This window comes from Trachypithecus francoisi, unplaced genomic scaffold, assembly GCF_009764315.1.
Source record: "Trachypithecus francoisi isolate TF-2019V2 unplaced genomic scaffold, Tfra_2.0 Lachesis_group11, whole genome shotgun sequence".
NCBI lineage: Eukaryota > Metazoa > Chordata > Mammalia > Primates > Cercopithecidae > Trachypithecus > Trachypithecus francoisi.
The window spans coordinates 130,765,118-130,783,284 of record NW_022681456.1 but is presented as its reverse complement, the minus strand read 5'-3'; the positions used below and the strand labels follow the sequence as shown (position 1 = coordinate 130,783,284).

The following is an 18,167-nucleotide window of genomic DNA, read 5'->3' as shown; positions in this document are numbered from 1 at the left end:
TCCTTAATATGTTACTGGAGGCAGTTAAGTTACATATTTGAGTCCCAGCTCTGGCCTGAGCTTTTCTGTGTTTTAAAACGTCTGCTTTTGAGAATTGTGCTATGACCTGGAGTAGACTTTAAAAGTGTGAGAAATTCTTCATTGTTTAGTATAGGATTTATCTCTTCTTTTCTTCTACTCAGCAGTCTTTACCCTCGTTTCTCTGGCTGTCCCCAGTACTCTACAACTGCTCAGTGGTAGGCATGAAATGGAACCAAGTGATTCTAGCTGGAAGTGTTCTCCTGGATTGTGGAAAGGTAACAGAAAATGAAGCAATTAAATTTGACTTTGAAACTGTTTCCCTGGCTTAGAGCCAGAGAGCAAATCAGATGATTGATTGGAAATCCCGGTTTATGGTACCCTTCTTGCCTTGAATACCAAAATGCTTTAGAACTTATGTGGATATATGTATAATCTGAAGCAGAAATACTTTGAGGATGTGGCACTCAAATGGATGGGAAAATTAAGCAATCTTTAAGAAAACGATTTTACTCACAGATAACAATCCGGAAGGTAGAGATTTTTAAATTTTTTAACAATATGTAATAGTTGTATGACATATTTATGGGCTACGTGTGATATTTTGTTATATGTATACAATGTGTAATAATTGTATTACTGGGGTATCCATCACCTCTAACATCTATTATTTCTTTGTGTTGCAACATTCCAAATCTTCTCTTCTAGCTATTTTGAAATTCACAATAAATGATTGTTAACTATAGTCTCCCTACTGTGCTGTTGAACACTAGAACTTACTCCTTCTATCTAACTGTATTTTTGTACCCATTAACCAACCCTCCTTCTTCCCCCTCTCCCTCCTACCCTTCCAAGCCTCTGGTAACCACCATTGTATTCACTACCTCCAGAAATCACATTTCTTCTAGCTCCCACATATGAGTGAGAACAAGCAACATGTGTCTTTCTGTGCGTGGCTTGTTTCACTTAACATAATATTCTCTAGTTCCATTCATGTTGCTGCAAATGATAGGATTTCATTCTTTTTGTGGCTGAATAATATTCCTCTGTGTGTGTGTGTGTGTGTGTGTGAATAGTGTGTGTGTGAATAGTGTGTGTGTGTGAATAGTGTGTGTGTGAATAGTGTGTGTGTGTGAATAGTGTGTGTGTGTGGATAGTGTGTGTGTGTGAATAGTGTGTGTGAATAGTGTGTGTGTGAATAGTGTGTGTGAATAGTGTGTGTGTGAATAGTGTGTGTGTGTGTGTGAATAGTGTGTGTGTGGATAGTGGTGTGTGAATAGTGTGTGTGTGAATAGTGTGTGTGAATAGTGTGTGTGAATAGTGTGTGTGTGTGAATAGTGTGTGTGTGGATAGTGTGTGTGTGAATAGTGTGTGTGTGTGAATAGTGTGTGTGTGAATAGTGTGTGTGAATAGTGTGTGTGTGAATAGTGTGTGTGTGAATAGTGTGTGTGTGTGTGAATAGTGTGTATGTGTGAATAGTGTGTGTGTGGATAGTGTGTGTGTGGATAGTGTGTGTGTGTGAATAGTGTGTGTGTGTGAATAGTGTGTGTGTGTGTACGTACCACATTTTCTTTATTCATTCATCCACTGATGGATACTTAGGTTGATTCCATATTTTGGCTGTTGTGAATAGTGCCACACAGTAAACTTGGGAGTGCAAATATCTGTTTGATATACTGATTTCCTTTCTTTTGGATATATACCCAGTAGTGGGATTGCTGGATCATGAGATAGTTCTATTTTTAGTTATTTAAGGAAACACCATACTGTTTTCCATAGTTTCTGTACTAATTTACATTCTCACTAACAGTGTATGAGTGTTCTCCCTTCTCTGCATCCTTGCCAGAATTTTTTATTTTCTGCTTTTTTGATAATAGCCATTTTAACTGGGATGAGATAGTATCTCGTTGTGTGGTTTTTTTAGGAGTGGTCTGAGGGAAAGACAGTATCTTGTTCTGTTACCCAGGCTGGAGCACGGTGGCGTGATCACAGCTCACTGCAGCTGCAAACTCCTGGACTCAAGCAGCCCTCCAGAATGGCCGAGACTACCGGGGCACACTATCATGCCTGGCTCATTTTTTGTAGAGATGGAGTCTCACTCTGTGGCCTAGGCTGGCCTCAAACCCCTCCCTCCTGCCTTGGCCTTCTGGAATGACAGGCATGAGCCACCACTCTCAGCTTCACTGTGGTTTTGGTTTGCATTTCCTTGATGATTAGTGATGTCAAGCATTTTTCATATACCTTTCGGCTATTTTTATGTCTTCTTTTCAGAAATGTCTATAGAGATCTTTTGCTCATATTTTAATCAAATTTTTTGTGTTTGTTTTGGAAGTAAGAGTTTTGAATGAAGGGTAAAATGTGTTCTTAAATATGACAGACTTGATGCTGGGGAAGTAACTTTCACAGAAACAATTGAAGATAGTCAATAAAATATGCATTTATATGTTGGCAGAAAGCTAAGAAATTCTCAGGTCAGGGGATGAACAGGTAGGGAATTCAAAAATAAGTACTTGATAACTGTTGAACATTGGATTTTGTATCTCCATAGGATAAAAGAAAAGATCAAGGCAGCCCAATATAGACAAGTGGAAAACCAAATCCCCTCTCACCCTTTTATAAAACAAATCCACAAAGCCCAAAATTCATTCTTTGAAAACACCAAGAAAGTCAGCTGGTCTTTGGTGAGACTGAAAGAAAAAAAGAAAGATGGCAAAATGAACAATATTTATTTTAGAATGATAGAGGGTTCACAACTACTAGTCTTGCAGGTGCTAAAAAGATACAAAGATATCTTTGCCAGCACATTCGAAAATGTACTCTAAATGACCAAATGCCAAGAAAAATTGAACTTAGCAAAGCCAGCTAAATATGAAAAAGAAAACTTAAGAAAAATGAGGGAGTAATAAAAATTTTTCCTACAAATTTCAAGCCCAGAGATTTATATTGGTAACTTTTGGCAAATATACAAGGAGCAAATAATTTCAATCTTACAGACACAATTCAGAAATATAAAAGAGAGGGAACAATCACTCAACAACATATTTAATAAGGCTCACATAACTATATCAAAACTTTACAAGTTAATACAGGAAAAGAAAAGCTTCGGCCTGTCTCAGTCCTGAACATGTAGCAAAAATTCCTAATCCAAATTAGTGTACACAAAAAAGAAAAATGTGCATGAGCAAGTTTTATCCCAGGAGTTCCAGTTTGGCTTCACATTAGAAAACTCCTGTAGTCCTGGTCGGGCGCGGTGGCTCACGCCTATAACCCCAGCACTTCGGGAGGCCGAGGCAGATGGATCACTTGAAGTCAGGAGTTTGAGACCAGCCTGGCCAATGTGGCAAAACCCTGTCTCTAGGAAAAACAAAAATTAACCAGACGTGGTGGCGCATACCTGTAATCCCAGCTACCTGGGAAACTGAGGCAGGAGAATTGCTTGAACCCAGGAGACGGAGGTTGCACTGAGCTGAGAACACACCACTGCACTGCAGCCCAGGCAACAGAGCAAGACTCCATCTCAAAAAAAAAAAAAAAAAGGAAAAGAAAACTAATTACTCTACTATAGTCCACCACAGTAAAAGATAATAGAAGAAAAGTTATATGGTCATCTCAAGAAATGCAGAAAATTTACATTCATTTATAATTTTCAAAAATTCTTTACCTAGCAATACAAGGGAATTTCCTTAACTTAATTAAGGGTATCTATTAAAAATTACACTACTTATAGATAAAACTTATAAAGGATTCTTTTTAAATAGGAATAAAATAGAATGCATGCTATCATCGTGTCTGTACAGCATTGTAGTAGTCATTCTGGATTATGCAGCATGGCAAGTGAAAGAAATGAATGTTGTAAGAATTACAAGAAAAGAAATAAAACTATCATAGTTGTCTATATAGTAAGCTTCAAAATCTCTCAGAGCATTTAAGAAGACTTCTAGATACAGAATCAATATAAAAAATTCAATATCCATAATCCGCACTGAACAGAAAATTTACGTTTTTTGTAAAAACGATACTATTTACTAGAAAATTAAGACACATAAAGTACCTAGGAATAAATATTATTAGGATGTTTAACATCCTAATGAGAAAAATTATTAAACTTTATGAAAGATATTAAAGTTCTAAAAATATATCTAGTTCATTACCTGTTCCAGAACAGTACCTGGCGTATGATAAAATCCAAATATTTTTGCAGAAGTTCAAGAACAGCTAAGATGCTCTTGAAGAGAACAAGCTGAGACTTATCTTATTAGATACCAAGCCTTATAAAGTGATAATAATTAAGATAATGAATGTAGTATTGGTACAGGAGTAGACAAAAGAGTGGATTATAATAGAAAGTGCAGACATATCCATGTTTATGAATATACTTGATATATATATCAAAGATTAAGGGAGAATAGATTTTTAAATAAATGGTATTACAACACTGGCTATCCATATGGGGAAAAATGAAATCAGACCCCTGCCTCATACCATATACAAAAATGAATTCCAGATGGATTAAGGACTACAGATGAAAAGCAATACTTTAAAACTCTTACAGAGTTTATCAATCAGATGTTGTGTAATGAACAACCACAAAATATCGGTAGCATATTGTGATGGTTAACTTGACTGGCCACAGGGTGCCCGGATACTTCCTCAGACAGTATTCTGGATGTGTCTGTGAGGGTGTTTGGGGATGAGATTAACATTTAAGTCAGCAAAATTGAATAGAGCGGATTGCCCTCCCTGATGTGGGTGGACCTTATCCAATCAGTTAAAGGCCTGAGTAGAACAAAACTCTTGATCTTTCCCAAGTGAGAGAGAATTCCCTCTGCCTAACTCCCTTTGAACTGGAACATCAGCTTTTTCTTGCTTTCATTCAGACTCAGACTGAAGCGTTGACTCTTCCTGGGTCTGGAGCCTGCTGGCCTTCAGACTAGCACTATCCCATCGACTCTCCTGGTTTTTCAAGCCTTTGGATTTGCGTGGAAACTATGCCATTGGCTTTCCTGGGTCTCCAGCTTGCCAACTCACCCTATAGATCTTGTGATTTATGAGCCAGTTTCTTATAATAAGTCTTTATTTACACATATACACTCTGTTTCTCTGGAGAATTCTGACTAAGGTACATATAATAACAAGCATCTATTTCTCATTCACGTTCATGGAGGGTGAGCACGGTTGGCTCTGAGTTAGGTTTTAACTGGGGCAGCTCTGATCCACATGGCTCTTTCTAGAGCCCAACTGAGGGGCAGCAGCTGTGCGAAATGTTGTTCTCCTGGCAATGGTAGAAACGCAACTCCGCCACTCAGACTGTAAGCCTCAGCTTGTGTCAACTCTGCAAACATCTCTTTGCCCAAAGCAAGTCATGTAGCCTAGCCAGAGGTACTCAGGGTACTTTGCCCATCATAAGCCCATAGCAAGGATAGAGATGTATATTTTTACTCTGGAGGAATGAATAATTGAGACCACTAATTCAGTCTACCAGTGAAACCAGTATAAAAGTAGGAAATACGACTTTGAGTATAAGAAGGATTTGTTAAACAGAATGTAAACATCACACATTCTAAAATAAATGTCTGATAAATTTGAATATATTCATATGTGGTATAGTCGTGCATTGCTTAACAACAAAGACTCTAATTACATCTGAGAAATTCATTGTTAGGCAGTCTTCTGCAAACATCATAGAGTGAACTTACACAAGTCTAGATGGTATAGTCTACTACACACCTACACTGTGTGGTATAGCCTTTCGCTTCTGGGCTACAAACTTGTAGAAAGCATTACTGTACTGAATAATGTAGTAGCACAAAGGTAAGTGTTTTAGTATTCAAACATATCTAAATATAGAAAAGTACAGTAAAAGTACAATATAAAATATTTTTTAAAAGATACATCTGTTAAGGAAACTTACCATGAGTGGAGCTTGCAGGGCTGGAAGTTGCTCTGGGTGAGTCAGTGAGTGAGTGGTGGGTGAATATGAAGGCCTAGGATATTACTACATGCCATTGTAGACTTTATAAACGCTGAGCACTTAGGCTACACTATGCTTATTTTTTAAATGTTTTTCTTCCCTCAATAATAAATTAACTTTAGCTTACTAAGCTTACTTTTTTATTTTATAAACTGTTAAATTTTTTAAAGCTTTTTGACTCTTTTATTATAGCATTATAGTAATAACTTAGCCAAAAACACAAATTAATACCTTAGCCTAAAACACAAACATATTGTACAGCTGTACAAATATATTAAAAAATTTTTCTTTATATCCTTATATAACCATTTTTCTATTTTAAAAATTTTTTACTTTTTTATGACCTTTCAAAACTTTTTTTTCCAAAACTAAGACATAAGCACACACATTAGCCTATGCCAACATAGGGTCAGGATCATCAGTATCACTATCTTCTACCTCTAGATCTTGTCCCACGGGAATGCCTTCAGGGGCAATAACACACGTGGAGCTGTCCTCTTCCTAGGATGTCAGTGTCTTCTGGATACCTCCTGAGGGACCTGCCTGAGACTGGTTTACAGTTAACTTAAAAAAAAAAAAAGTAGAAGGAGTACACTCTGAAGTAATAAGTATACTATAATAAATACGTAAACCAGTAACAGTTGTTCATTATTATTATGTATTGTACATAATTGTATGTGCCATACTTTTACATAACTGGCAGTGCAGTAGGTTTATTTAACCAGTGTCACTACAAACACTTGAGTAATGCATTGTGCTACAACATTATGATGGCAGCTACATCACTAGGCAATAGGAATTTTTCAGCTCCATCGTAATCTGATGGGACCACCATCATATATGTGAGCCATTGTTGACTAAAGCATTACATGGCATGCAACTGTATTTCTGATTATCAAAAACCAGTATAATGGAAAGAAAAAATAAACCATAAACTGGAAGAATAAATTGGCTACACATGTAGTTGATAAAGTGTTGTTTTCTAGAATATGTGTTCATTAATGTGTTTATAACTCCTTTAAGTCAGCAAGACTAAGAAGAACAAGCTGTTGGTGGTGTGTGGGAAGGTGGGGATAGATGTCCCTGGAAATTTGAAGGAATAAGAAGTATAAGTGGTTCCTAAACAAATAAAACGTGAATATTATTTAGATGATTAAATAATTTGATAAAAGATTAATTAATAAATTTATAATGAAGATTTCTATCAGGCCAGGCGTAGTGGCTCACACCTGTAATCCCAGCACTTCTGGAGGCCGAGGCGGGCAGATCACCTGAGGTCAGGAGTTCAAGACCAACTTGGCCAACATGGCAAAACCCTGTCTCTACCAAAAATACAAAAATTAGCCTGGTGTGGTGGTGGGCACCTGTAATCCCAGCTACGGAAGACTGAGACAGGAGAACTGCTTGAACCCAGGAGGCAGCGGTTGCAGTGAGCCGAGGTCGCACCACTGCACTCCAGCCTGGGCAACAGAGCAAGACTGTCTAAAAAAAAAAATAACACATAAATTGATTAAAAAATATTTATATCGTACTGCTGTCGCCTGAACCCACTAATCAATGTTGTTGTTAAAGATGGGAAGGACCACCAGTTACGTGTCTCGTGTGACATGCGATGAACCACACAGCCTTACTTATGAAATACTATCGTCAAAAAGACCAAAAACACTGAACCCAAGTCTAACGAAGCCGTAACGCCTTTACATCTTTCAGTTTACAAGACAAATGAGGACAAGAGGAACAGGTTAAACGGCACCATTAAGAAATAGTCAAAAGGCCGGGTGCAGTGGCTCATACCTGTAATCCTAGCACTTTGGGAGACCAAGGCAGGCAGATCCCATGAGTCCAGGAGTTCAAGACCAGCCTGGCTAACATGGCAAAACCCTGTCTGTACTAAAAGTAGAAAAATTAGCTGGCGGCGGGGTGGCTAAGGCACGAGAATCGCTTGAACCCAGGAGGTGAAGGTTGCAGTGAGCCGAGATTGCACCACCGCACTCCAGCCTGGGCAATAAAGTGAGACTCTGCCTCAAAAAAAAAAAAAAGAAAAGAAATAGTCAGTGGAATCCAGAATGTGGTACCTAGTACAGCGCAAGTGACCCAGTGTCATCAGGAAGGTAATGCCATTAAGAAATTAGAAGTATGAAGTACTGGGGCATTTGTCCGAGCACCGTTTGTTCAAATGAATATTCTTTCCCCATTGAATTGGCTTGGTACCCTTGTCAAAATTATGACCAGAAAGTTAGGATTGATTTCTGGACTCTCATTTCCTTTCCATTGATATATTTGTCCATCGTTAAACCAGTACCAACCCAGAAGCTTTGCAGTATGTTTTGAAGTATGAGTAGTCCTCCAACTTTGTCTCTTTCAAGATGTTTTTGGCTATTCTGGCTCCTTTTTATTTCCATGTGAATCTGAGAATCACTTGTCAATTTCTGCAAAAAAACAACAGCTTGGATTTTTATAGAGATTATGTTGAACCTGGAAAGTATTGGCCATCTTAACAGTATTAAGTCTTTCATCCATAAACATAGATGTTCCATTTATTTATTTATTTTTTTATTTTTTTTTTTTTTGAGACGGAGTCTTGCTCTGCCACCCAGGCTGGAGTGCAGTGGCCGGCTCTCAGCTCACTGCAAGCTCCGCCTCCCGGGTTCACGCCATTCTCCTGTCTCAGCCTCCCGAGTAGCTGGGACTACAGGCGCCCGCCTCGTCGCCCGGCTAGTTTTTTGTATTTTTTAGTAGAGACGGGGTTTCACCGTATTAGCCAGGATGGTCTCGATCTCCTGACCTCGTGATCCGCCCGTCTCGGCCTCCCAAAGTGCTGGGATTACAGGCTTGAGCCACCGCGCCCGGCCGAGATGTTCCATTTATTTTAAGTCTTTTATTTCTTTCAACAATGTTTTGTCATTTTCAGTTTATATATCTTACATTTCATTTGTTAAATTTATGCCTAGATATTTTATTCTTTTTGATGTTATTTTAAATGAAATTGTTTTCTTAATTTCATTTTCATTGCTGTGTATGGATATACAGTTGATTTTTGTATATTGCTATTGTGCCCTTCAACATTTGAGTGCTCATTTATTGTAATTGATTTTTAGTGGATTCCTTACGATAAGAGCATGTCATTGTAAACTAAAGATAGTTTAGGTCTTCCTTTCTGATGTGGATCCTTTTAATTTTTTTGTGGCCTAATATCCCTGGCTATTATGTCTAGTACAGTGTTAAATTGAAATGATAATAGTAGACATTCTGGTCTTGTTCTTGGTCCTAGTCTTAGAGGAAAAACATTCAGCCTTTCATCATTAAGGATGATATTACCTGTGGGTTTTTCACAGATGCCTTTATCAGCTGAAGAGGTGCTCTTCCACTCCTAGTTTGTTGAGTGTTTTTAGCATGAAAGGATGTTAGAACTTGTCGAATGCTTTTTCTCCATCGATTGAAATGATCATAGAGTTTTTTCTTGTAGTCTATTAATACGGTATATTATTAATAGGATATCCAGTAGCCTTGAGTCCATTTAGTGTTGCTATAAAGGAATACCTTGGGCTAGGTAATTTATAATGAAAAAAGGTTGTTCTGCTCATGATTCAGGATGACTTGAAAGTTCGAGAACAGGTGTCTGTACCTGGTGTGGGCCTCAGGGTGCTTCTGCGCATGGTGGAGGGTGAAGCGGAGCCAGCTTTTGCAGAGGTCTTATGGTAGGGAGGAGGCAAGACAGACGGGGCGGTGTCATGCTCTTTTTTTAACAGCCAGTTCTTTCTCAGTGAACTAATAGAATGAGAACTCAGTTCACCCCTGAGGAAGGGCATTAATTTATTTGTGAGGGATCCGCCCCATGACCCACATAACTCCCACTGGGCACCCCACCTCCAACGCTGGGAATCAAATTTCAACATGAGATTTGGAGGGGACAGATATTCAAACCAGGCCAATTACATCGATTCATTTTTATATGTTAAACCACCTTTGTATTCCTGGGATAAATCTCAATTTTTACATGTTGTTGGGTTTGGTTCTCCAGTATTTCGTTGAGGATTTTTGCATCTGTGTAGGAGATATTCCTCTGTAGTCACTTAGTTCCCTCCCTGAATCCCTCCCTTCCTTCCTGGCTGGTTTTGGTATCAGAATTACTTGAGCCCAGGAGGTGGAGGATGCAGTGAGTGCTCGCTCAAAAAAAAAAAGCATCAAAAAAGCATAATGTTGGATGAAATAAGAAGATACTGTTTATATGAAGTTCATAAACTGGTAAAAATAATCCGTGATTTATTTTGGCATATATACATTAGAGGTAAAAATAAAGACATGTAAGGGGATAACACTAAGAATGCTGATGACCTTTGGTGGGAGACTCAGCAGGATACAGTTGCAATTGCACTTACAAAGCTCCCGGGTAGTGAGTATATACATGTGTGCTTTGCTCTTGATTCCAAAATACATGCATATGGTAGGCCCCTTCTTTTGCATGCAATATTTGACATTGCTCATTCATAAAATGTAAGGTAGTTATGTGCAATATAAAACATTGTGAAATCTTTTTTTGTGGGAGGCAAGCCAGCCAGGTGCCGAGGCAGGAGACTGAAGGCACAAGCTGTTCCAGTATCAGAAAGAAAATAATTAGAATAATAAAAGTTATATTAGAAACAGGATAGAGATATGATTATATATGAATATTATAAATCTTTAGCTTGCAGTGTTACTCTGTGTTTTATTATTATAATAATCTCAGTTCTGTAGTTATAACCTAAGGAAATACCAGGCCATACAGAATTAGGAGCTGAAGGGACACCGTGAGCAGTGACCAGAAGACTAGAGTGTGAGTCCTCTGTCACGCCCAGATAAGGGCCGCTTGAGGGCTCCTTGATCTAGCGGTAGCGCCAGTGCCTGGGAAGGCACCCATTACTTAGCAGACTGGGAGGGGGAGTCTCTGTTTCCCTGGGGGAGTTAGAGGACACCCTGCTGCACCACCTCTTGTGGGAGGCCTGACGTTAGCCGGGCCTGCCCACCGTCATCCGGAGGCTTAAACCCCTCTCTGTGGTGCTGTGCTTCCGCTCCTTGTCCACGTTCACATTCCGCCTGCACACCTGGTTCCTCCTCTCGGGTGTAGCAGAATTAGTAAAAGTATTAAAGTCTTTTGATCTTTCTGTTAAGTGCATACAAGAAATGCTGACGGATGCCGTCCTTCCTCCCCGCCTCGGCTACCCTAAAGGGAAAGGGCCCCTGTCCGGTGCACACATGACTCGCGTGACCCTATCAGTCATTTGAGATGACTCACACTTCTTACCCTGCCCGCTTGCCTAGCACACAGTAAATAGCGGTGAGTGCAAGCGTGCGGGGCCACTACCCATCTCTGCGTCTTGGTGGTCCCCCGGGCCCAGCTGTCTTTTCTCGTATCTCGTCCTGTGTCTTTATTTCTGTGATCTCTCATCTCTGCACACAAAGAGAAAACCCACAGGCCCCGTAGGGCGGGACCCTACGTTTTTTCCTACAATTTATGAGTAGTCTTTAAAGCCGTCATCTTTTGCAAAGTAGGTAGTAAGTTTCTTCTAACCATGACTTTTGAAATTCTTCTATCTTCATACTAATAAAAATGAATTTTAACCATTACAATGTATGCCAAAATTGGTTGCATATGTATTATAAATGAAAACATGAAACAATAAAGCATTTATAGGAAAGGATAGAAGAGTATACTGGTGACCTTGAAGTAGAGAAAATCTTATTCAGTATACGAAAAGCTCTGAGCATATAAGAAATATAAAGGAGAAAATTGATTAAACTCCATTAAAATTAAAAACTGCTCATTATTACAAGTGCTTTAAGTAAATGTTGGTATTTTCACACAATGGCATACCATACAGTTATGATAATTGCATCATGTAACCTGGATGAATCTCACAGATAGTACAGATTTTAAAAATCTGTAAAATTATATACTACATAATTTCATTTGTATAAATTAAAAACAGTCATAATTAATCTAGAGTGTTAAAAGACAGAATACTCTTTTACTCCAGTTACTCTTTATCTGGAAAGGGGATATGCGGGCAGTTTCTGGGGTACTGGTAACGTTTAGTTTATTGTTTTGTGTGCTGGTTACATACATGTGTTCACTCAGAAAATTCTTAAAGCTGTGCACATTATTATTTGTGTATTTTTCTATGTTTATTTTATATTTTATAAAAAGTTTCCCCAAATGTTTAAATGCGTAGGAGTATGTATGGAATGGGCTTCCATTTGTGTAGAAAAAGGAGAAATAGGTTATTTATACATGCTTGCTGGTGTATATGTAAAATATCTGTCAAAGTTATGTAAGAAAGTGACAATGTTGGTTGCCTGGAGTGGCAAAAGACAGGATGGGAGGAAGATTTTTTGAGATCTGTTTAAGATAAGTTCATGAAAGATGGGCACATCCTGTGCTTTGTGTGTTGGAGCTCCTATAAATGGTTCTTATCCATTACTGATTTTATGTTATAAAAACATAGCTTGATGTATTATTTGTACCCTATTTTAGATAAAATTTTACATGAATTAAACTGATAAAATTGAATCAATGGTATATGTTCATGTAAAGCTTGCAGAGATGTGAATACATATCCCAATGTATTACATAGCAATATATTTGTTTGTTTATTAAAGACAGGGTTTCTCCATGTTGGCCAGGTTAGTCTCGAACTCCTAACCTCAGGTGATCCACCTGCCTTGGCCTCCCAAAGTGCTCAGATAACAGGCATGAGCCACAGCACCTGGCCGTAACAATATATTCTTATGGCAACTGGGACTGTGAGGATGCTGTTAGCAGAAGACATTTTACTTGCTCACTTCTGGAAGGATAAAATAATTCGGGTGCCAAAAAAGCTAAATGCATCTGCTTACTATCATTGTTTAACAGCTGTTACCAATCAACATGGAAACTTTGTTTAGGTATGAAGCACTAATTTCCAAGGGTCAATGAAACAACTTTGATTTGTCATGCTGATTTTTGACTCTAGGCTTCTCTGTTTTAGCCTCACACAAATGAGGCTTACGTAGGAGTCAATGAATGGCAAATGCCCCACCTCTACCTGCCCTACCCTTTACTTCTGAAAAGTCTGGTTATTACCAAGATTATTTCTTGGCAATTAACAACTTAACATAAACTCTTGTAATTGATGCAGTTGGCTGTTTGGTTACATTTGCTTCTGAATTAAAATGAACATGTTTATTTAAATAATTCTGATTTGGTAGCCACCTGAAATAAGTGGAAATTACTGATAAAGCACTTACGTTGTTCTCTTAGTTTCTTTTCCTTGTGTTTTAGCATTTTGTCTTTCTTCTCTGGTGGTTTTTTGTTTGTTGTTTTTCAGGTCTGTTTCTGTCAAGGCTTTTTTTATTTTTCCTCATGTCATTTTTCAAGCATTCTGTCTCCTTTCTATCTGGTGTGTGTATGTGTGTGTATATATATACACATACATATATATAGGTATACAGGTATATATTTCCTTCCTGCCTTCCTTAAAAAAGAAACCCTACCTACCTGGATTTAGAGCAAGAAATTGATTGAATTCTAGCAGTTTCTTTAAAAAGAAATTCTTCTTAATGATGTAAATAGGAAAATTTTAGTTTAGAGGACTAAAAATTATTCATCTATATATACAGGAAATCTGTTATTAGCATTAGCCAAGTTTATGTCTTTTATTTCCTAAAATCATTCTGTATATTATTTTGTTTTTTTATGTTTATATTTGCATTATATTATTTCCATGGAAATTTCTGGGTCATTTCCAGAGAACTTCCTTAAAAGGTATTGTCAGTGGCAGCGTGCGGCTTGTTAACTGATGACTCGACATCCTTGCATGTATTAAGTTCTTGCTGATCGAAACGGAAGAGAATTATACTGTATAATTCTTATACTGTAGGGATGTTATACTGCTGTATTGATTCTTGATACATACATACACATACCTGATCCAGAAAGAGTACAGAATTTTTAATGTGTTCACGGTCTCTTGATATACACATACACATGCCTGATCCAGAAAGAGTACAGAATTTTTAATGTGTTCCCGGGTCTCTCCAATTTTCTGGACCCAGGAGTTGCCCGTTACCCAGGTCCTCTGACTTTTATTAATCGAGATGTTCTGTGTTTCTCCTTCCCATATTTATGATAGGTGGAGGAGTTACTGATGGCCATGGAGAAAGTAAAGCAGGAACTAGAATCCATGAAAGCAAAGCTGTCCTCCACCCAACAGTCTCTGGCAGAAAAGGAAACTCACTTGACTAATCTTCGGGCGGAGAGAAGGAAACACTTAGAGGAAGTTCTGGAGATGAAGTAAGTGTTTGTATCTTATTCTTCAAGCATATGCTTAGTGGAAATACTTTTTCTCCCTGTCTTCATCTGGCTCTGTTTATTACCCCAGTACACTTACCTCATTTTAATGCTAACTTGTATTTCTCACTCTCTAGAATAAATTTGGTCAAAGGTGGAACAAATCCTGATCAAACAGAAATATTTTTGGTTCCTCTAATGAATTTTAAATCCTCTGGCATATACTTATCTGTGTGTAATTAACTCTCTGAAATTCCTAAAATCTTCTGGAAAGTTCAGGCAAAATGGTAAGCTTACTGGGAAGAGGGCTATTGGTTCTGAGGTGGTAGGAAGACTAGGCACTTTTTAAACACATTTTTTATTATAAACATTTCCAAAGGTACACACAAGTAGAGAGAATGAACCCCCATATACCTGTCTCCACGATTGAATAGTTAACATTTTGCCACACTGGAAACCAGTTTTTAGAAAATTGTCACTTTTAGCAAAACTTTGCTATACAACATTTTCCTGCTTTCCCTACATTTTGTAGGTTGCTGAGACTGTAATCTGTTGTGAAGCATGTATACATCTGCTAATACATAGTAGATGTTTCTTTTTCTTCTCAGTAACCTTCTACTTAAAACAAACATGTCTTTTTGCCTTCCCCTTACCTAAAGGCCCTACTATTACTTTACCGAAACCAGGTCTATCGTGGGATCCCTCAGTTACCTTCGTTATGTCAGCAGTTATCTTATTTTTGTTGTCTTCTTTTCTGTCTCAGAGGATAGGTTTTCTTCTCCTTCATAAGGCCAGATTCTTATTTCTGTCACTGATTTTAAGTCCCCACCTCAGCAGCCTTTCGCTGTCAGTTCTCTCTCACGTAATCCCTGCTTACTTCTTCTCTGCATAAATGCACAGTCTGTCTTTGGCCTAAAATAACATTTTTTCTCTCCAACTAGTGCTTTAAACTGACATCAGATTACTTTTCTGCTACTTTGAAATATCAGTAAACTTTGAATACCTGAATAATAGAGCTGTACAGAATCTTGCCATGATACCTTGGCATGAATTCTCATGGGACATGATGATTGCGATATTGTGACTGCAACCCAAGAATGTTGAGGTGTCCTCTGTGCTTTCACGGTCTTGGGCTACAGTGCAAGGCTAAGAGATTCTATCCTTTTAGAAAAACATTACAGGTGATATGTCTTGGAAATAATGCATAAGTGAAGCCAAAAGTGGATTGGCATACGGGGAGAATTAAGAGAGGTTAGGGTTCCAAGTAGCATCATGAGAAAAAAGCTTGCAAATTTAAGTGGAGAAAGGGAAGTCCTCCCTGTGACTATTGGCCACGACACTAGATTCGTCACTCTGTAGTCATTGCAGGACCCACCATATTGTAAAGGTTTAAATTATTCAATTATTGATCATTGAACAAGTAAAAACACTTAGTCTACCTAGAGAACTTGAGAGGCGGAAATATGAGGGGAATGAAATGTGCAGGGAGGCTGAAACATGCATATGTGTGACTCTGGATCTAGAATAAGAAATAGTCTTCCCTGAGGAAAAGGTAGTTGGCCCATTTGTATAGAAAATTCTTCAGCAAAGCACTAGAATAGCCTTGTTTTCTGGAATAATCCTGACCTCATCAAGCCAAGAGAAATGAATTAATAGCTGTTTTCCATTCCTAGCATATATTATTGTAATTTTTGAGCGTCTGTTACAGATAAATGGTGACCGTAAGTTTGGGGAGACGTAAAACGGTTCACTTGGTAGCCTGCCAGTGGTGCATTAGAAACATTTGCGTTGGTTAGCCAGCCCTGAAGAGAAGGAACATTTTTATTGGCAGATCCCACAATGGTTCTTCTCTTCCTTATGCTGTGGTTTTGTTAACCATTACTTTTTTATTCCACTTTTATGTTAGCCTTTTTCCCTTAAGAAAGAAAGGATAAAAGGAAGCAGGGGAAAAATAATAAAATAACAACTGTAATAACTGTAATAAATTTTAAGTATCAGTTGAGGTCATGAGGTTCACTATTAAGAATTCTAGATGAGCTAGTTCGTTCGACACTGCCCTGCATTCAGACACCTCCTGCAGTCCCACCCTGCATCAGCATTCAGAATAAATTTTACAAGATCCATTTTTTATTTTTAATAGAATTTTTATTGAGCTGTGAATTTGACTGCCCTGACAACTGGTTTGTTCAGGGAAGGGGTGGCAGAGCTGTTTGGTTGCATTGAGAGTTTAGAGCTATTCGATAGGTAGCCTCCTATGTGCAGGCAGTTCGTTGTAAGTCATTCAAAGAATGAAACCAACGAGTAGAAGTTAAACAAATCGCTATACGCATTGGGAGCTTAAAAAATAAATAAATATGATTTAAAAGTTGACGTCAACACAAGTGAAAAATGAAAAATATTAGAATCTCCTGAACTGACTAGACAGACATGTTTAGAAGACTGGTTTTCTCTGGAAACAAGTAAAGCTGGCAGAAAAATCCAACTATCTCTGTGTTAAATTATATACTCACGAGATGCCTTCTGGCCGGAAAAAGGTCTCCCACAAACAGAGAATAAATTTTCATATGTACCTAAGAGGAGTCCAGTACTAAATTCTGACATTTTAAAAATTATTGACTGTTAAGAGAGAAAAGTAGAGAATAATTGCAATTAAGAGAGCTGTTAACAGGCCGGGCGCGGTGGCTCACACCAGTAATCCCAGCACTTTGGGAGGCCGAGGCGGGCAGATCACCTGAGGTCAGGAGTTCAAGACCAGCCTGGCCGACGTGGTGAAACCCTGGCTCTACTAAAAATACAAAAAATTGGCTGGACACGGTGACTCACGCCTGCAATCCCAGCAGTTTGGGAGGCCGAGGCCGGTGGATCACAAGGTCAGGAGTTTGAGACCAGCCTGGCCAACATGTACGAAAAGTACAAAAATGAGCCAGGTATGGTGGCACACACTGTAATCCCAGCTACTCAGGAGGCTGAGGCAGGAGAATCACTTGAACCCAGGAGGCGGAGGTTTCAGTGAGCCGAGATCTCGCCACTCTACTCCAGCCTGGGCGACAAGTTTTTGAAACTCTGTCTCAAAAAAAAAAAAAAAAAATTGCGGGGTTGCTGACATTTAAAAAAAAAAAATCTCATTTGGGATTTATGACATAGTGTTCCAAATTTACCACGAAATTGTAAATAGTTATCCAAATTATATCCTAGTAACAATTTAGGGGGGAAATAAAAATGAAAATGCATTCTGAGTTATGTAAGAGCATGTTTACTCTTCACAAAATCATATTTATTTATACTTCCACCAAAAGCCTTTTTTTTTTAAGTCTGTACACATATGATAAAAGACTTTTAGTAGACTTGGAAGCATTTTTCACAATGAGCTGGAATACTGAGGTTGAATGTTGTGTAGGAAACCCACATAAATTAATATAAAATTATTTTACACTTGAAAAAGAAAACAAAATATGTTGTACAGTATAGCTATAAACAAATAGCATTGGTGGATCTGGGACTAGTTAAAATTATAGAGCAAAGTTTATATCTGCAATCAGCTATCCCTTGGGACTCCTCCTCAGTTTTGCTTAACTGTCTTATTCTGCTCCCCTTTTTTTCTGCCCTGATATTCAGTGCTCTTATACGGCAAACCCTATAGAAATTTATTTACTTTCTTGTGACCTGAATTGGAATAAATTACAAATAACCCTAAATGTTCTTTGCCTTTCTCCTTCTATAAATTTTAAACTTATTTTTAAATAACTTCCAAATAGAAGAAACCACGTTTAAAAAAAAATCCATGCTTTCTAATCATATTTTTATGTAAAAAGCCTCAAGTGGCTGGAATAAGGTCTAGCAAATAAAGAACTAAACTTTTCAGGTAAAGGCCCC

General features: G+C 38.1%; 1 protein-coding gene across 16 annotated transcripts in view; it reads left to right on the top strand.

Moving 5' to 3' along the window:
* Window positions 1–18,167, top strand: part of ERC1 (ELKS/RAB6-interacting/CAST family member 1) — a 545,691-nt gene that overhangs the window by 290,645 nt on the left and 236,879 nt on the right. For all 16 annotated transcript variants that reach the window (XM_033223291.1, XM_033223290.1, XM_033223296.1 and 13 more), the window contains one exon: window positions 14,137–14,297. In XM_033223291.1, the coding sequence (XP_033079182.1) occupies window positions 14,137–14,297 (161 nt within the window). The remainder of the gene's footprint in view (window positions 1–14,136; window positions 14,298–18,167) is intronic.